Below are 19,937 nucleotides of genomic sequence, written 5' to 3'. Positions count from 1 at the left end.
TTATTTTCATTAGGTATTCATGTTATTATTTTTTCAAAAAAATTGACAGATTGTATTGAATTTTTCAGGAGATGTTATACATTTTTTGTCTGCACAAGTCACAAAGACTCTTTATAAATCTCATATTTTTGTCTCTACAAGTCACAAAGACTCTTTAAAATATTCTCAAAAAATCACTAAAAATCTCTAGATTTCAGAGAATATCTAAGAATCACTCGAATTAAAAATTTATGGAAATCTATAGAAATCTCGTTTAATACTGTTGTATTTTATGGAACAGTCAACTGCTTCAGCACAACAAGGCACGTGGAAAAGTACTTTTATAAACTCAGCCTAGACAAGTCAGATTCAAACCCAGATCTCCCACCCCAAAAACACACTACCCAACAGACCAACAACCGTAAGTCGCAAAAAAGAAAGAAGAAAAGATTGGTGCACCAAGTGTGTATGTGAATCAGTGAACGGGAGGATCAATCTTGTCCGTCTCTCCCCATGATGTCTCATCGTCATCTCTTATATGTTTTTTTGTCTCCATTTCAAAACTAAGATTGCACCACCATGTTTAATACACAGCATCGTCAACAACTGGAAAAGTGAGAATTCCCCTTATACCCTCTCTCTTTAAAGATCCCCTCAGAAGAAGAAGGTGAGTTCCAATAGAATCCTGTTTCTCTTTGTTATTTCAAAATTTTGTTGTTGGGTACTTGTAATTTGAGTGTAGGATGATAAATTAAGATGTGGGGATCCATTGAAATTCACTAAAAGTCCAATTTTGGATCAAGGATTGGATTTTTATTTGTGTGTGTTGTTTGGGAGTAAGAATCAAATGATTAATGGAGAGGGGACTGGAGAGAATAGTATCTCTAACGTCGCCTCTCGAGATCCTTTTAATGAATATCGTTTATGGAAACAAGATCAGATATTGGATGGTGGTGGTGGGGATGATGATAATGTTTCATCGGAGTACAATTCGTATGATGAATCGGAATTTGAGAAGTATTGTAGTGCTAATTCACTTATGGGTGGTACTTCAAGTATGTGTAGTTCTTTGGGTACTTGTAATGATTTTTTAGATTCTGATTTTGGTTCTTTTAAGAATTTAAAATTTGATGATGTTGGGGGTGCTAGGTTTAGAAGGAATTCGGGCGATGTTGATGTTGCTAATGGGATTTCTATAGATGAAGAGAGGGCGCAGTTGAGGAATAATGGATCACAGTGTTTGCCAAAGTTGAAGGTTAAGAATGTAATGGACTCTCGAAGAATTTTGGACACAGGTACTTCATCCGGAAAGGACTTTTATGATAAGGATGGAGGTGACAGTGGGTCTGATTTGTTTCAAACCTTTGCCAATGATTATTCGAAGGTAGAGGAGGTTGCTGGTGTAGAAGAAAATGGGGCCGTGTCCCATTCTTCACCTAGATCAAGTAATTCCTCGTTGAATTTGGCTGCATGTGAAGAGGATTGCACTGAAAAAAGTGACTGTAACATTGGTTCGTTCGATAGATTAGCTTCAGTATCTGATAGTTTAGTAGATGGAAGAGAAGCCGAGAGAGGGCCAGATGAGGAAGAAGGAACCTCGTCAAAAGGTGCACATTCAGATGATGATGGCTCAATGTTCGGCTATGGTACAGATGATGAAAATGCGGTTGATTTGTACGAAAGTAGAAAACTACAGTATAGTCAAGCAGCCAAAATAGATAATCGAAATCCGTTGCTTATGAATTCGTCTGTGGTTTTCGGTTCAGAAGACTGGGATGACTTTGAACAAGAAACCGAGGATGGTCTAGTTTCATCGTTGTGGGATAAACCTCAAGACCAGCAAAATGAGCAATTGGAAATCAATAAAAAACTCGAGAATTTGAATCTTTTGTCCAAAGATGGTGATCTATCTTTTGTAGGGTCAGAGCAAAAAGGAAGTGCTAGGGACATCTCTGGCAACAGTGGTCAAATCCATGGTACTGGTGAATCAATTGAGAATCAAGAGAACTATTCTATCGGTGACGTTACTGTAGATAAGTGCCCTTCTGTACTTAATAAGCAGTCGAATATGAACTTAAGCAACTTGCTCCGTGCAGCGGAAAGTGATTTTCATTGTGCGAGTAATGAGAAAGTCTCAGGCCTTGATGAAGATGAGATGTCAGTAAATCTATCGTCGGGGAAGTCTGCAGTTCAGTTAGACCCTCTTTCTGATATTGCAGTAAACCAGCTTTGTTCGTCTTCTAATGAAATACCTCAGGGAAAAGAGAGACCTTTTGAAGATCCTACGGCAAAAGGGCTCACCGCATTGCCTGAGGATTCTCAGGGAATAGATTTAAAGAGACTAAGGAAGAATTCTCCCGGGCCTCTGGACCTCCGGAATAACCATCTCGCACCTATTAAGGTCAGTTAGTTGTTTCCCACTAGTAGGAATCCACCTTCTTTCCTTCTGAATGGTTGTATATAACAATGATGAGGGCCTTCTGTCCATTGCGGCATTGTTGAGGTATTAAAGTTCTATTGTATACTTAAGCTCCGTGTCTTTTGATCCTGAGTATCTGATTAATTTGCAGGTAGAACATCCGAGATCAGATGAGTCGTATGACGAGATCGTCCTTGAAATGGAGGAGATTTTACTTGACTCAAGCGAGTCTTACAGAGCTAGATTTGTGAAGGGGAATAAATTATCTTTTTCTCAGCAGATTCAGATCAGAGATGGAAGCTCTACTGCTTCCACTTCTGGAACTGATGATGCTTACCCATTAATCCAAGACCCAACAAAAATTGAGGGTGTTGAAGTTGTCGGTGCTAAGCAAAAAAAGGGAGATGTCTCACTTGGAGAAAGGATAGTTGGTGTGAAGGAGTACACAGTCTATAAACTTAGAGTTTGGAGTGGCAATGACCAATGGGAGGTTGAACGCAGATATCGTGATTTTTATACTCTCTATCGTCATCTGAAAAGATTGTTTGCGGACCATGGTCTGACTCTTCCTTCTCCCTGGTCTCGGGTTGAACAAGAATCCAGAAAGATTTTTGGAAATGCTTCTCCAGGTGTTGTGAGTGAGAGAACTGCTCTTATTCAAGAGTGTCTACGGTCTGTTTTGCACTCTTCTTCTCTTCACAACACCCCAACTTCTCTTATTTGGTTTTTATCCCCTCAAAAGGCTGATCCCAGTTCCTCCATGCTAAATGCACTGGTGCCTCCACCAACTTCAGAATTTAGCAAAGGAGCAGCCGCTGAGGATTACACGAATCTTGGGAAGACCATATCACTTCTTGTTAAAATCCAGCCTCCCAAGTCCATTAAGCAACTGGTAGAAGCACAGCGTAATACTTGTGCAGGATGTCACAAGCACTTCAATACTGGGAAGACTCTAATGAGGGAATTTGTTGAGACTTTAGGATGGGGCAAGCCTCGACTTTGCGAATATACTGGCCAGTTGTTTTGCACTTCATGCCATACAAATGACACTGCTGTCTTGCCGGCAAGAGTCTTGCATCATTGGGACTTTACTTTATACCCGGTATCTCAACTGGCTAAGTCATTTTTGGATTCCATCTATGAGCAGGTAATTTGTGTTCAACCACTAACCATGACAAATGGGATGTTCAATTAAAGAAGGAATGGATATAGCTTGTTTCTTTGAAAGCCAATCTCATCCTTGCATTGACCTGGAACTCGTGCAGTCTTTCTCTGCCCACACATGCCGGGTATATAACTTTTTAAGGATATCACCTAGTGGCCAACAAGAACACATTACCTCTTATGTTCCACTGTTTTGTTTCGGGCCAACCCTAGTAATGGGACTTGAAACTAGCTTTTTATGGTTTTTGATTATGCTTAATTCAGCTCATGCCTGTTAACCGTTAAATTTTTCTTACCAGTTTTCTTTTTCATGCAGCCCATGCTCTGTGTAAGTGCAGTTAATCCTTTTTTATTCTCAAAGGTCCCGACCTTGCTCCATATCATGGGTATCAGAAAGAAAATAGGGGCAATGTTTCCATATCTTCGCTGCCCTTTCCGACGGACTGTCCATAAAGGGATGGGTTCTCGCAGATATCTTCTTGAGGGAAATGATTTTTTTGCTCTTCGAGATCTTGTTGATCTCTCAAAAGGTGCATTTGCAGGTAACTTGATATGATAATCTGCTCTATGAGCACCCATTAAAGGATCAAATAACTAAGTTGAGCTACAGTTAGTGGTCAAATAAAATGTTACTTCATTCATGAACACTCTCAAACTAAATAAAATATAATTAAGGAGTATAATTAATTTTAATTTTCAGATATGGTGATTTATTTTCTGTACATGAACGCTCTCAAACTAAATGGATCTTTTCATGCTTTCGTGAATCCACGTATGAGTATGTGATGTTAGCTTACTGTGTATGACACTTATTGCAGTACTTCCATTCATGGTAGAGACAGTTTCAAGCAAAATGCTTCAGCACATTACTCAGCAATGCCTTATTTGTTGTGATACCGGTGTTCCTTGTGGTGCACGACAAGCTTGTGAAGACACATCTTCCCTCATTTTTCCTTTCCAGGTGAGCATTTTCTGTGGATTCAATGGGTAATAAACTAGAAATATGCCTCCGAGCTGTACTAGTTAGGCGTTTAGATCGCCGGATCCTATCAGGAAAAATCCTGCAGTAGATTGTGCAACCAGTCTACATGGTCTCGTAGCTCAATATCAGTGGATCAGTTACTAGCTTAAATCATCATTTGCCATCACAAGACATCATTAACTAGTCAATCTGTCAATCTGTTACTAGCTTGTTAACATCCTTCTTTTTTACTATGTTTAATTTCTTGTACACAGGAAAGTGAAGTAGATAGATGTGCCTCTTGTGAGTCCGTTTTCCACAAACCCTGCTTCAAAAAGCTTGACGGGTGTCTTTGTGGTGCTACGTCAACCAAAACCACATGTTCCATGGACCAGCTAAAGTTTCAGACCAACATCGAGATGGACAGGTCTCGTGATGCCACAGCAAGGGCACCAGATTCAGATGCACCAGTTGGCTTTCTTTCCAGTTTGTTTTCAAGAACAACATCCGATAAAATTTGGGGACACAAAAAGAGCAGGCCTATAATTCTTATGGATTCTTTACCAAGTACTTCTCTATGATCATTTTGTAATATGTTTTAGTTGTGCAGTTTGTTTTCTGTAGAAGGATAGGAAATCTTGCAAAACAAAAGGTGTGAATTTATTCATATTACACCTTGTTGTGTGTATTTACAGAAATAAGATTGTATAATCAGACATGTAATCATGCCGAGTTTTGTATTCATTTTTTATTCTTTTGGACACTATTGGCTTGATGTGCATGTTCCGATTCTATTTTTTGCTTCGAAAATTGGGTGTGAGCCACTATTTTTTGCAGTACATGTATGAAAAGACAATGTTCATCAGTTTGCAATGGTGGTAATTCTTCAGCCATGGTGGGAGAGTTATGTAGGTCGACAAAACCAACAAGCTGCTAACAAGTGCTCCAAAATAATAGTAGAACACAATGCTTGGCGTGCAAGTTGCAACTACCTTTACATCAACCACGATGATGGTGATTTTCTTAAAAACGCACTCAATCCCCCTTCCAGAGAAAACAGAATAGGGAATGAAGTGAATGTATATTTGTTTAACCTCTCCTTTTTTTCTTTTTTTTTTCTTCTTGGTGAATATATCTGTTTAATGATACATGCTTTTGTGTACGTCTAACAAAAAATCTTTCTTTTTTTTATCCTTTTTTCATTTTTGGTTCTATTTTTTCCTCTATTTTCTGTTGCCATTCAAGCAATACATCAGTGTGTTCCATCGACAGTAATGTATCTCAAGGACATAATCGAAACAGATGGTGCGGCGATCCTCAATGCCGTTCAAAGCCATTATCTCTTTGTTGCAGGAATCAATTTGACGCCTATTCGCTAAGTGAATAAATTTGCCGGACAATGATAACCTTCAGCCAAATGACATTGAGCCGGTTTTCCTATCTTATGATGCCATACACTGGTACGAGTTTGGAAACCATTTCGACAATAGAGAATGCTTCAGCTTTGTTATTAGCACAAAAAGAAAATAGCAAGGAAGATGCATCACTGCCACTCCCAAGTACCTGAGAGTATCCCAACAATGCAAAGATATGTTAATGCCTGAAAGTTGAACACTAACAAAATCTCAATCTATTCCAGTTAATCTCTTTTAAATATATCAAAATGTGACGTACCATAGTGGAGCATATGACGATGATAAGTCAAGAAACGGATATGGCCACCTGTATCAAAGAGAACTACCATTACAAAAACACCGAGAAGATATTTCCTAATGGAGGATAATGAGAGAAAGCATCAGAAGTTTACCAAATTGAAACACAGGCATGAATGATCCATTGAAAAATGACAAATATTCCCGTCCACAATGTGAAGTATGCGATCCGAAACCAGGGAAATTGCTGACATGGAGATATTTTGTATCATGAATATAACAATCTAGAAAGAAAAAAAAAGGCTATACAACCACAGACAAATTGCATCTTACCAAGCAATTCAAAATTGTATCTACCAGTAGGAAAACCGCATTTAGTGAGTGCATAACAATCACAATCTGTGAAACAAATGAAAAGCACAAAGTAAGAAACATATGCTTGAAGAATTGCTAAGCCTAGCTTGAAGGAAAAGAAAAAAAGCGTGTTATCATAAAACAAAAGCCAAACATCAGATGCAGCAGACAGCATAGTACAATGCATCTCTCCAAAAGGGTGTTAATAATAAGTTATTCTTGATCTTTATATATATATATTGAAGAGCTTACACAATTTGAATTTAGGAAAGAAATAACAGACTGAAGTAAAAAGTTCGGATACTCACAAGAGTAGGTTTATAGTGATACTGAGGTAAGTGAGAAAGAAGTGGATAGAGAACCAGCCAATAGACAGAGTCGGTAAGAATCACAGCACCTGCATTCATCTATTTATGAAACCAAATAATCTTGTTAACCGCTAGATAGCAAAAATATGAAGGAGACAAATGAGACTAAATTACTATCTAACGGAAGACACTTCTATGGATTTTAAGCTTCGGTCACAAATCCAAGTACCCTGGAACACAATCAGCTAATGGTAATCAGGGCAAAGGTTACCTGGAAAATAGTTTGGAAAATGTAACCCCAAGTGCCTGCAGTTTTGCGAACATAATGTTGTTCTGGAACCCAGCTTTTGCTTATGTTGCCTTGATTTCCATTTTCCTCGGGCATCGGAGCCACATATGCGCCTCTATCTTTATCTAACATCACATGATCACCAACAGCTCCAGTGCAATATTGATAGCATCCATATACGGAGAACAAGGAACCGAGCTACAAAACGAAGCAACGAGGCAGAAGAAAACAAGACAATTTTTTTTTTATTACCAATATGAAAGTTTTTATTCAGCGAAACAGCTGACCAAACAAAGAATAACAGAAAATGCATGAACAAAAGAAGTACATATACGCACGGAAAAAGTAACATTGAAACAGGACAAGAGGATACAAAACTGGAGACGTTTGCATAGAAGCTAATATTGTTAGAGAAGCATACCCCAAAATATATGATGACTGAAGCAAACGTCCATCTATCCACATCCAATAAGATGAAACCAACATTGTTAATAAGTTGACAATTATAATATTTACAGACACAGCTCTAGTAAACCTATCCACTAAGACATCTCTTATCAAAAAGGAGTATTTGATTGTATTTTGATTGATGATATCGAACCCTTAAGTCTTAAATGGTTGAGACTATCCTAGTATCCTAGAACTGCAGTAAAGAGATACGGGAGCAACCTAGGTATTATAAACATTGTTCATAACAAATGAATTTAGGTTCCAAAAACAAAATTCACTGCAATTATAAGACCAAAACTATTATAAGTTTCTCTTAGTGAAGAGTGGGATGAGTGCAGGAGAAGGAATTGACTTACTGAGTGTAATAGAAAAATATGCCAGCACCACCAATAATGATATTCCAGACGAGAAATGTCAGAAGAGTACCAAATGCAAACACTCGAAAAGCTAGAAGACAAGCAGGGTGAATTTGTTCCAGGCATGGCCTCCAAGCGTCATCCGCATATAAAGTTCCCTTTGTAACATTTTCATCTTCTTCCTCGTCATCTGTATCTTTAGATCCTTCATACCTCCATATAAGATAAGCCGCGAAGACCATAGGCGTCAAAACAACTATTGCACATAGCAAAAACCTCCAGTTTAACCAATAAGCAAGTGTGTTTGTTGCGGTAGGCAACATCCAATTTGTCACATAAACAGTAGTGGCATTTGGTGTTATAGCTAACTTCAAGTTTGTCACATAATCAGGTGTATTTGTGGCGAATACCCAGTTTAACAAATAATCAGTGGCGTTTGTTGGCATCATATCCATGACTATACAAAGTTGCTCACAAAATTCACTGCTTCCTGTAACCAAAATCACCAAGTTAGCTATAAACCTAAATATACATTGACCTGGAGAAAGCAAATTTCTAACTATGAACCGTTCATTATTTCAGGGAAAGAATGCTTTGATGGGAAATTCAGAGGGACAAAAAACCGAAAACTTAAATACTACTATGAAATTATCTAAAAAAAAAAAAACTGATTATTATTATTACATATAAATTAGAGACATACAAAGGCATAATTGAATTGCTTCATCAACAAACTAATAAGATGATAATGAATCTGATAATTTAGTAGCTAACCAAAAAGAATAAGTGATGTTTGATACTTACAAATCAAAATTCACCACCACACAGAGAGAGATTACTGTTTAAGAATCGATATTGTTTGTTTCAGCAATGCTTGTGTACAGGTTCGAATAAGAGGTGGAAGTGAACAAGTTTTCTACGAGAATCCTAGTAAAATTCGAATATCTTCGAATGTAAGAAACGATAGAGGAAACTAGATTCTATGGATCTCTCTCCCCCAGTAGTTTCGGGAGGAGATAGTAGAGATAGAGAGAAGTGAACAATATTCTTTCTTCTTATATTTATTATTTAGTTGTTGCATGATTTTTTATTTTTTTTCTGGTTAGCAATTTGTTTTCTCTATGAGTGAGAGAGGAAGAGTCTTTTATGTTTGATGTCAAAAGATATCAAAGAATAATGATACACGAAATAAGCGGGCCTATAGGGTCTCACACATTCACTGCTTACACTAAGCAGGTCGGTATTTGTTGTTTTTGAGGCACACTATTTGCTTGTCTGACTCCAACTTCTGAGTCGTCTGACTTGTTAGTCTTTTGCAATCGAAGAGTCCGCTCAGCCTGAGTCAGATTTTATTGACGTAGTTGCATACAACAAGGTCACAAAAAGATTGCATTGTACAACATTTACAGGAATCTGACTAGGAAACCAATCCAGGGCGAAAATTTCTTCTTTTAGCATGTTGAAAGTTTAAAACCTAAATGAACCTAAAAAGGGTGTGCTGGATAATCGAGCAGTTGACAGCCGATATAATATTGGTGTCTTCTTCTTCTGGAGTATTTTACTCTCTCAATTATTGTCATGTGAGCCCAACGAGTATCATGTTTTTGGAACTCAAACGCTATATTGAATTCGAACCACAGGTATACCAAAATTCTGGTAGACGTAGCTAACATAGTTTAATTGACAAGTCATCTTTTTTTTGCTAAGAATTGACAAGTCATCTACCCCATATTATATGGTCTCAAAGAGTTGCAAAAATAAAAATAGAACACGCTCAAATCCAATGGTGAACCAAAATGGAGTGGACTGGTGGGCGCAGGGCAATTGACCACATGCAGTAAGTTAGCTTTTCTCCTGCTAATAACCATAAATAAATAGTCGGTGATGGAGCCAAATTGGAGAAAACTAAGATAACCCCATTGTATAAACTGCCGACTGAATACTGCTCGGAATTCTGAGGCATTTTCTCTTTTCCTGAAAATGGTGTCACAAAATACACACAGGTTATAGAGTATTTTAATTAAAAATTACATTCAATATTTATGATATTTTTACATGAGTTTGGTTGGTTTAAAATTTGTTTTTTTTTTTTTGTAATATGTTCGATTGTTTGTTTTTAACCTTTTTAGTCTTTGGGCAACAGTATTAAGCTTAACCTTTACAACCTTAGAAAAAACATCATTGATTTCATGCTTCATCATATTATCATCCCTGCGCCAACATTCGAGAGACTATGCCAAAGGATTTAGCCCCTCTCTGCTAGACAGGCACTACCTATCTACAGCTTCACAATTAACCTCCTTTTTCATATTTGAACCTTAGCGCATTATTAGTCAAACCTATGGCGAGCCAAACTTGGCGACTCTCACTTTGGTCCTCTATAAGATTTTAGTTCTGCCATAGGTCTTGACCAAGGTGACGCATCTTTTATCGCAAGCAGCATATTTCAACATCTCCACATGTTGAAAATTTATGTACTCAATTCCTGAGAATGTATCACGGCTTCAACATTACTCCTTTTATTCAACAACAAGCTTTAATCCTTATTGATATGCGATTAGGCCGGTGAACCTGACACCTTACACGACTAGTATTTTCTCAATTTAGTTGTTTTCCTTTTCAAACAAATTTGTAATCTTTCAGTTCTTTAGTTTACTTAGTCGAAGTTTGTACCCCTCTTGTATTTTTCGATTTTTAGTAATTGTAATAGTTACTAGTAGTAGTGATTTGTAGTACCTTGGTTTAATCTAGTAGAGTTTGCAACTCATAATTCAATTTTAGTAAGCTTGTAATAGTATTATTAGCACTATTAGCTATTCTCCTTCAAGATCAGAGATGGGATTCTACTTCAAGACAAAATCAAGGTGGAAGACTCAATTTGAAGTAATGGATCAAGCTGAAAATCGAAGGAGCGGACAAATATCACTCGGGCAGTTCACCGCAACAACAAGATACAAAGACATGGCTAGCAACTTCAATCAATTGCATCGAACATCTCTACCACCATCTAATTTACTGTGGACACTACTGTGTTCACTAAAAGTATAGCTTTTCTTATGAAAAGCATTAACCGAAGGCCTTCCGATCTTCGACTCCAACATCCCCAACAATGCAATACTGATCCGAAGACTGTTTTTCCTGACCCAAGATCATATTGATGTAGATTCTTGTCTTACCTATTTTATTAAATAGAGCTTCAAAATAATATATATATATATATATAAGTACTGTTTCTATCTACTTATACGGACCAGTATAAAAGCTAGGGAAGGGGTTAACAAGGAGCAGGAGATTTTTTTTACCAACCACGCTATGGCCCATGTGGAATGCATTTTCCCTCTCTAATCTAATAATCACCTAAGATTTAACTACAATTTAATATTGAAAATTACAGTTGGGTGACCAAGGGAAAGTCGCCAACTATGCCTCTAATTTATACGCAAATAGTATGTTAAACTCAAAGATCATGATTCCCTAATTAACTATAGTAGTATTTTATTTTCATTTTGCTGGTCAAATAGATGATTAACACCAAGAAAACGTAAACAAGATGAAGATCCTTGATTCTAAATTCTTCCAGCCCTAACAAGTACATAATCTCTTTATTGTCGATGAAACAAGTTCGCATGTATTTTTAGGATTTAGGTAGTACTGTATTAAAAAAAAATTTAAGGGATACAAGTTCCCACCAAGAAAAATTATCAACTATTAAAACCAAGTAATCATGGCCTCCAGTGTTAGGGTTTTGTCTTTCTTTCTTTTTTTTTTTTTTTTTGTAATCAAACCACATTAATATTTCATTCCATTAAGAAATATTTACATGATGGTTTTTAAGAAAAAGCAATTACATCATAATCAAGAAACAAATATAATGAAAGGTGCAGAACGCAAATAAATCTCGAAGAGAAAGAGCGATCCACAACGGTACCACCCAAATCTTGTATGTAAAGATTGATAAAGGAATGGTATACGAAATCATAATTCCACCATTTTGATTGATTTTCTTCTTAAAAAGAGATACTCCTATGAGAGAAGAGTGATTTTCCCAAAAGCTTATGCGTTTGTTGAAGAAGAACTTGATCTTGCCTCCCCAAATCGCCGATGTACTTGTATCCAAAACCCAAATCACGAACAAATCTGTAGAAAAGAAACACTGTGAAGCGTAAATAAAATCGCTCTATAGCGAAGAAATTTATTAAAAACAACAAAATAAATTCTAAAAACAAACAATCTTTGCTCAGATCTAGCCCCAAAAGGACTAGATCTGAGCAAAGAAGGAAGAAGACGATGAGTTTTTTTTTCTAAATTTTTGAGAAGGGGGTGAGAGGTGTTTTTTCTAGTTACGGAAAATGCCTAACCAGTGAAAGAAAAAACAATCGGTATACCCTACCAGTATACTAGTGATGGAGCCGGTTCTTTTTCTAAGTGGAGGGAAATTCATATGATAAAGGTTCATATATACTGGTTCGTATTCGGCTTAAGCCCGTCCAATTATTAGTTAAGTTGCCGTATAAACGACGTTGCAAACCATTAAATACATAAAATCTAACGCTTTATAGGGTTTGTAAAAATGGTCTGTCAAAGCATTTTGTTCATGAATCTCGATCGTTGGTTAAATTAGATACAATAATTTAGATCGTTTTTAATTTTCAAGTCATACATTTGATGTATTTTTATTGATTTTACATAAGTTTTATAATTGTGACCCCATTAAAAATAAATTTTCAATCTTATAAAACATATTTACCCCACAAGACATGTAAATTACAAAAATTATATGAATCAAGTGGATCGGCGGACCTCATTTGTCCCTACATCCTTCCGTCCCTGTGGTGTACAATGCCAATACTCTTCTTTTTTATTTGTACATTGCTGGATATTTGCAACAACAACAACAAAGGGCATCCACCAGCAACTAAAAAAAGTTCTCATCTCTAATATTTAGAACGAAATGATTCGCTCAGCTTCAGTAAATAACATCTCGAGCATCGTCTCGGTTTTTCGAGCTTCCTTTATGGACGTAAAAGTATGTCTACCGAGATATATGAGGCAACAATTTCAACCATCGTAGATGAGTCTCGACCAACTGTCGATGTTTGTAGGATATATTTGGCTTCGGAATAGTGCATTATCAAAATACATATACATAGGGATGTTACTAATATAAGTACAAATAATCTACATCGTGTAACCAGAGCCAATGCAAGTTATTATAGTACAATGACAAAATATAGCAATACCTTGGATTTCTACTTATTAAGACAACGATAATATTGTAATCATCTTCTATCCAGTTTCCTTATAAAAAAGGAAAGTCTTAGAGGTTAAAGGGGGGTCCATATGGATACATTAGGGAAGCATCATTTAATTCACTTCAGAGTTCCATAAGGTTTTAAGGGAGCTTCAATCATAGTAAAATACTTAACCATTTCATAAAAAATAACCGATAAAATAGATGTCATTCAGTGGAAGTTTTGGTGGAACGAAAAAAAAAAATAATTCTAGAGGTGTCTATCTGAGGAAATGTGATATATAACTAAGCCAACTGCCTTAGGTGGTCAATGTAACACCCCGAGTTCCGTACCAGGGTCAAACCCATATGAAGATCCGAACTCGAAGCGTTACGGGTCGGAAAGAGACTTATGCATACATATTTTTACTGCTAATTTACCTTTTGCACAAAACATAGGTGAAACTTTATAAAACATAAACTGAAGCATATAAATCCGCTTATTATCTTAACAACGATTTCAACTAAACATATTATTTCAAATTACATTTCAAGCAATACAATTAAGCAATTCAATCACTAAGCTACTCATTCCTAGCTTTCGCTGCGCCACTCTGATAAATCTGCAAGGATGTCAATTGGGGTGAGATGACAGCTCAATAGAATGCATTCCCAATTCTCCAAAGATGCACAAAGCATAATCATTTTATCAAGCAAAAACATTTACCAAGAAACACATTACGACTTCAGCGAATCAATGTTATATTCGACAATCACCTTAACAATAATGTTTCTAATAAATTATCTTATTTAGATTCCAATCATGAATTCACAAATCCAATAATATTTCCAACAAATCATATAAATTCATATTCAAGACATGAGTTCATAACATCAATAACATTCCAAAAAATTCATGCAATTAGATTCCACACATGAGTCCATAACACTAATAATATTTATATTGTCACAACAAACCATGAGTTTACAACACCAAGATAAATGTCAACAAATCATTTATCAATGATTCAACACATATATTTACGCATTAATATAGTCACAGAGAAACCATGAGTTCACTAATCGTCCATTTGGGATTTAACACATCAATTTACAATTCATCCATTTAAGTTTCAACACATCATTCACTTATTAACATTGTCAGCAACCAAACACGAGTTCATAATACCATTAACTAATCATCTAATATATATTTCAACACATCTCACCAACAAATCTTGAGTTCATGGTACGAAAACCTTGGTTCGTACACCCACCTATCGTTTATCGGCACGCACAGCCGCCATCGATGGTCAGGAACGAAAGTTCCTATGTGGATCATACCCATCTGCTCTCGGGGATCATTACCCTACATATGCTCTCGGGGATCATTACCCTATCATTCACAGTACGAAAACCTTGGTTTGTACACCACCTATCGTTTACCGTCACGGAGAGCCGCCATCGATGGTCGGGAAACACAATCCCATGGGGATCATTATCCATTTAAATCTCGGGGATCATTACCCGCCGTTAGCATGGAATTGGAAAACACATGAACTCATTTCCTTTATAAGTCATTTTTACAAATAACCCAAGCAACCATGGCTTAATAACACGAATTTCTTTCAAGCATTTATACAAACAAGTTAACTGCACTCATATTACATTATATGTTTCATGGTAATAACTTTATCCGATCATCTTTAAACTTTACAGGGACATACATGAACCAATCATATACAACATATCCAAAGTTTACAGTAAATCAACGGTTCAAACAAAAGATAATGAATTTATAATGTCAACCTAAAAACCGGTCAGATTACACGTTATCACCAAACAATTCACCGTAAATTCATATTAGTCTCAAATTAAGCAAATCCAAATCACAATGAAAGATAAGACATTCATATACAACCTTTGTTAAGACCTAAAATTATTTTAACATCATTAAGACTTCCTAAGAACATCAAAATCACGGCAAAACGAAACTGTCCAGAATTTCAGAAATCATAATCCAAATTAAAGGAACATTCAACGGTGAATCTGTGTAGGAAAATTCTAAAAGTTTAACTAGATATACCCAATTATGTTATATATCAATAATCAAAGGCCGATCATCAATAAGATTCACCAAATTATACATATAAATTTCAGAATCCTAATTAAATAAGATTAAACAAATATAAAATCAAAGTATACCAAAGAAAAACACAAAGAGAAAGGGATTAAACATTCTACCTCTCAATTGATACAAACTCCTCTTGATTTTTTTTTATCCTTCTTCTTTAAAAATCTCTGGACCATCTCTTTCTTCTTCTCCTAGCCTTATGTTTTCTAACTTATATAATTTCATTTATAAACTATTTTATTTATCTTTTCATTTTCCCTTAATTTTATTTATTATTGATTATTCTATTTCCACCCTAACTTTTAGCCTTTCTAGTTCAATCCACCCACCTAGGCTAAGGCTAAATAACAACAACCTAAACCACAAGGTTAACTAAATCGGGTATAACCCGACCCGAAACAGTAGCTAAGAATACAGGGTATTACAGTCAAAATATCAAAAAAAAAAGAGCAAAATATATGTAAAGGAATTTTAGGTTTTTAAAACACAAAAACCTTCCAAACCACATTCTGCGTCATCATATAAATGATAAAAGTGGGTCATGGGTTTGGAAATGAATATGTAAAGGATTAGGTGTTGTTAGAGCATTGTTCGGTCGAACTCACAAGTGTTGTTATCTCAAGCTTGTTGTCAAATTTAGTTGATCAAAACTATATCTTGATTTTTAGTTTATATTTAGTAAAGTCTCGGATTAGGATAAAAGTGTTTAGTTGAGTACCATACATCACTGCGTTCTACCGTTTGAAGGCGAAGATCAACTGAAGATATTTGGAGAACTTCATCGACAAAAGGTAAGTGAAGACTGAACCAACCTATTACTCAAGTTTTCAACTTTCTATCTATGATACTAAGACGAATGACTAAGTGGGCTTTAACATGCACAATATAATTTTCGAGTCAAGTTTATCTTGTTAATTATTCTTGAAATATGAATGACTAAGCTTAAGAACATTTGTTCAAAACTTGATGAATTTGGTTAAGATCAATTTATTGTTTATGACCTAAATCATGATTCAAGTTAATTATTTGAAATCAACCTGGATCAGTGATATGTGTCAATGATGTTATTCATGAATGTTTCAAATTGATTATTAGAGAGATATAAAATTGTTGTAAATCTGGATACAGGACTGTACACATACCAGTTCACGTACTGGCATAACTGTTATAGGTCCGGAGCCGCAGTACATGAACCCAGTACACGTACCGGCGTAGCTATAGTTCTGCAACGATTTTGGTACATGTTGATAGGTAAAGATGAGTAGGTCCTACACGTCCTAGTCACAACACTGATTACATCTTTTCCTAGAATAGTAAGAGAGAGAGAGATTGCTTTCCATTGTACTATATTCCTCCTTTTATAGGCTTTTACCAAAATTCCTTATTTTCATGACATCATGCCACATGTCATTGAAGTCTTCTTATTTACTATAATGCCACTCCTCCTAATATAACCTATAGTTTCTCATTAATTCCTTCTTTATCCCCTTTATTCCATAGACATACCCTATTGGACATGGGCCTTAGTCCTCAAGTATATATTTTCCTGAATTATCCTATCCTTGGAGGACTCCCTAGTGTTAGAGCCAGGGGTGAGCAAAAAATCCGGAACCACGGATTTTACCTGTATCCGTCCGTAAAATTACGGGTGAAACCCAATCCGTAAGATCTATGGGCCAGACACGGGTGGGATTCTCAAATCCGCACTTTTAGCGGTTTGGTTCCGATTAGAATTTAAAATCCGCTGATCCATCTGCATTCACCAACAATCAACTCCTTTATGTCCAAACATTCACCAACAATCAACTGATTCATTCTCTTCATAATCACCATATTCAAATGCAGCCAAAACCCATTAAACTCCATCATTCTTCTCAAATCAACTTCATCGGATTTCTTTCACTAAATCCATTCTCAGACCCATATCAAGATACCTCAAAATTCATCTTGTTCTTTGATTTTTTTCTTCATTTTTTGCTACCGGTAGCAACATAATTCCAATAACCAAAAGCGTGTCCTTGATAAGCACGCATATGAACTACGACAACAACATTTCTTTCCCAACTTCTTGTAATTTCGTACTCTCATGTTCTGTATTCCATCCAGTTCCCAAATATCCACGAGATTCAACATACAAAACCCATCTTAATCACAAATTCTACATTTAAATCTCCAGCAATCTCTCGTGTTCAACCATGAATCAATTATCAAACATCGATTCTTCTCATGTTGTTCAGGAATCAATAGATTCGGTGATGACCCACCAGAACCCATGGCACCGACGTGATTTATCCAGGGCAGTGGTCTTGATCGCCGTAGAATTAGGTTTTGTTTTATTATTTATTTTTTTGACTAAATCCGCGGTTAATCCGTATCCGGTCCGTATCACCCGTTGATCCGCAGATGTCAAATCCGCGGGTGATTGGGCCGGACACAGTTGGATTTTCCAAATCTGCTACTTTGACGGATTGGACGCGTGTGACCCCTAATCCGCATCCGTCATTCCGTTGCACACCCCTAGTTAGAGCATTGCTCGGTCGAACTCGCAAGTGATGCTATCTCAAGCTTGTTTGTCAAGTTTAGTTGATCAAAACTATAGTCTTAATTTCTAATCTACTTACAGCTATGTCTCACATTAGGATAAAATGTATAGTTGAGCTTTATACTTCACGTCGTTCATCGATTGAAGACGAATATCTACTGAGGAGACCTTGGAGGAACTTCATCAACAAAAGGTATGTGGAGACTAAAACTTATCTATCACTCAGAAGTCTATCTTATTCTATCTTCTAATGAAACTAAGTCGTATAGCTATATAGACTTTTATATTATACACATTTGATATCTCAAGCCGTGTTTATCTCGCTTATCTATTTCTCTAAATATGTGTTGGAAGCTTTTTGCTTTAGCTACGTTCATCATATTCTTGACGATTTTAGTTGGAAACAATTTATTTGTTGGAAACTAATACTAAGTTAAAAGATGATCAAGTGGAAATTGCCTTGAAACATCTTACATGATTTGTGTGATACAATCACTTTATGTCGACTTGGAATATTTAGTATTGACCATTCGATCACTTGAAAATTACTTGAAGCTAATAGTTTGTGTGAGACAACTATTGTCCTTTTCTAAGGATATTTCAATGATTGAAATGAGAGTTTAGAACAAAGACATTTGTCTGGATACAACATAGTATGCGTACCTAGTATGCAAACTGTTTTGGTATGATTCAGGTCCGGGATTTGAAGTGTTAAAGTCCGGGAACCTTGTTTGCATACTAGTATGCGAACAGTTATACCTGAGTTAGGTCCGAGACAGCTGTTTGCATACCCGTTTGCAAAAGGCTAGACAATACCAAAGTGCGGAAGCTATATTTTGGGTACATGTTTGCAAACTTAGTGGTTACAGTTCTAAAATCGATTAAGTATGATTTTCATACTCATGAAAAAATATATTTATGAATTAAGGAATGCAGTCTTTGCAAACCGTGGCTTAATGTTCATGAATTTATCCTTAAGGGTTTGGAATATCATATATTGGTTTATTTGTTTAAATTCTAAGTTATTTGGAAGATGATTTTGCAGTATTAACCTTTATTGGTTTTATATATTTCAAAAATATGTTATGGGATATGTGTGTTTACATTCGTGAACTATGATTATCTCATATATGTCAAAAGTTAAGTATGTTGTGTCATTATGTAAATATTGATGGAAAATAGAATGAACTTTTGAATATTCCGCAGTATTGATCTTTCCCTGATCCACTTTTATGTGAAAGTACTGTATGGCTCCGTAAGTTTTCTTATGTTGAGCATTTCCGATTAAATTAATCAATAAGGTCTCTTGTGGATTAATTTATTCGAGTTTTCTGGATACAAATTCATGTTTCATGTAATTTGTTAATGTCCAGAGAAGTCATTCTTTTCTTGTAAAAGTAAGGTCGCTCTTGTTGTTCTTTCCGAGAATGACGCTTTATGGGGGAGAGTTCTTAATTGAACTTGCGCTTAATTACCAAATCTTGGTGGGGAGTGCGGATATGGAATATTGTAGGAGTTATCTTGTATCTTTGTTAACTCCTTGGTGAATACATTAAGTTTCGACTATGTGAAATCATCGAAACAAAGTTGATATGTTCTCTTTTAGTCATGAAGTATCTCTATAAGAATTTCATTATGATCCGTAGTTTTCATACCTTTGCCAATTTATATTGACAAAAAGGGGGAGAGGTATTTTGTAGTTCGCACTACATACATATGGTTTACAGATCATTATGTAAGGGGGAGTGGTTTTCATTGTGAGATGAAGCATTGACTAAGGGAAAATGATACATATCACCATAGTATTATTGTCAAAGTTGTGATGCAATTGGACTTTGATGTTGTGTGATAATACTATGAAACTGTATAAAATACTTGGGAACAACTTTGCCTGCTCCGATACCAATTGAAAAAGCGGGGGTATAGCAACCACACCCGATAATTCGTTCGGCAATCTGTATGGACTAACTCCAATATTATTCCGATAGCACCAACTTATAAAGCAAGCTCAACCAAGAAAAATATCAAAGAGCTATATCTCTTTTTCTCAATACAATCTGCAATCAAACAGATACAAATCTGTGATCCCGTTTAACATG

General features: G+C 36.0%; 2 protein-coding genes across 3 annotated transcripts; one reads left to right on the top strand and one right to left on the bottom strand.

Annotated features, from left to right (window-relative positions):
- Positions 1-343: 343 nt before the first annotated feature.
- LOC113276476 lies at positions 344-5,286 on the top strand. 2 transcript variants are annotated; one of them, XM_026526078.1, is made up of 6 exons: positions 346-646; positions 1,129-2,380; positions 2,550-3,545; positions 3,879-4,104; positions 4,381-4,523; positions 4,799-5,286. In XM_026526078.1, the coding sequence occupies exons 2-6, from the start codon at positions 1,247-1,249 to the stop codon at positions 5,102-5,104; spliced, it is 2,805 nt and encodes a 934-aa protein (XP_026381863.1). In that variant the 5' UTR covers positions 346-646; positions 1,129-1,246; the 3' UTR covers positions 5,105-5,286. The 2 variants fall into 2 exon arrangements, with proteins under 2 accessions (XP_026381861.1, XP_026381863.1); XM_026526076.1 differs by having other exon boundaries at positions 344-2,380.
- A 171-nt stretch (positions 5,287-5,457) lies between these two features.
- Positions 5,458-9,046, bottom strand: LOC113276477. The gene is made up of 9 exons (XM_026526079.1): positions 8,737-9,046; positions 7,933-8,422; positions 7,548-7,581; positions 7,109-7,324; positions 6,838-6,936; positions 6,509-6,574; positions 6,331-6,422; positions 6,198-6,245; positions 5,458-6,086 (listed from the first exon to the last, which is right to left on the bottom strand). The coding sequence occupies exons 2-9, from the start codon at positions 8,385-8,387 to the stop codon at positions 5,966-5,968; spliced, it is 1,131 nt and encodes a 376-aa protein (XP_026381864.1). The 5' UTR covers positions 8,388-8,422; positions 8,737-9,046; the 3' UTR covers positions 5,458-5,965.
- Between the last annotated feature and the right edge of the window lie 10,891 nt (positions 9,047-19,937).

Source organism: Papaver somniferum, chromosome 4, assembly GCF_003573695.1.
Source record: "Papaver somniferum cultivar HN1 chromosome 4, ASM357369v1, whole genome shotgun sequence".
NCBI lineage: Eukaryota > Viridiplantae > Streptophyta > Magnoliopsida > Ranunculales > Papaveraceae > Papaver > Papaver somniferum.
This window is presented reverse-complemented; position numbering and strand designations above follow the sequence as displayed.

Coding starts and splice junctions, on each gene's coding strand:
- LOC113276476 (XM_026526076.1), top strand. CDS start 827: ATGATTAATGGAGAGGGGACTGGAGAGAATAGTATCTCTAACGTCGCC. Junction 2,381..2,549: donor ACCATCTCGCACCTATTAAG/GTCAGTTAGTTG, acceptor ATTAATTTGCAG/GTAGAACATCCGAGATCAGA. Junction 4,524..4,798: donor CCCTCATTTTTCCTTTCCAG/GTGAGCATTTTC, acceptor TCTTGTACACAG/GAAAGTGAAGTAGATAGATG.
- LOC113276477 (XM_026526079.1), bottom strand. CDS start 8,387: ATGGATATGATGCCAACAAACGCCACTGATTATTTGTTAAACTGGGTA. Junction 6,575..6,837: donor ATCACTATAAACCTACTCTT/GTGAGTATCCGA, acceptor TTTGTTTCACAG/ATTGTGATTGTTATGCACTC. Junction 6,423..6,508: donor ATACAATTTTGAATTGCTTG/GTAAGATGCAAT, acceptor TCTCCATGTCAG/CAATTTCCCTGGTTTCGGAT.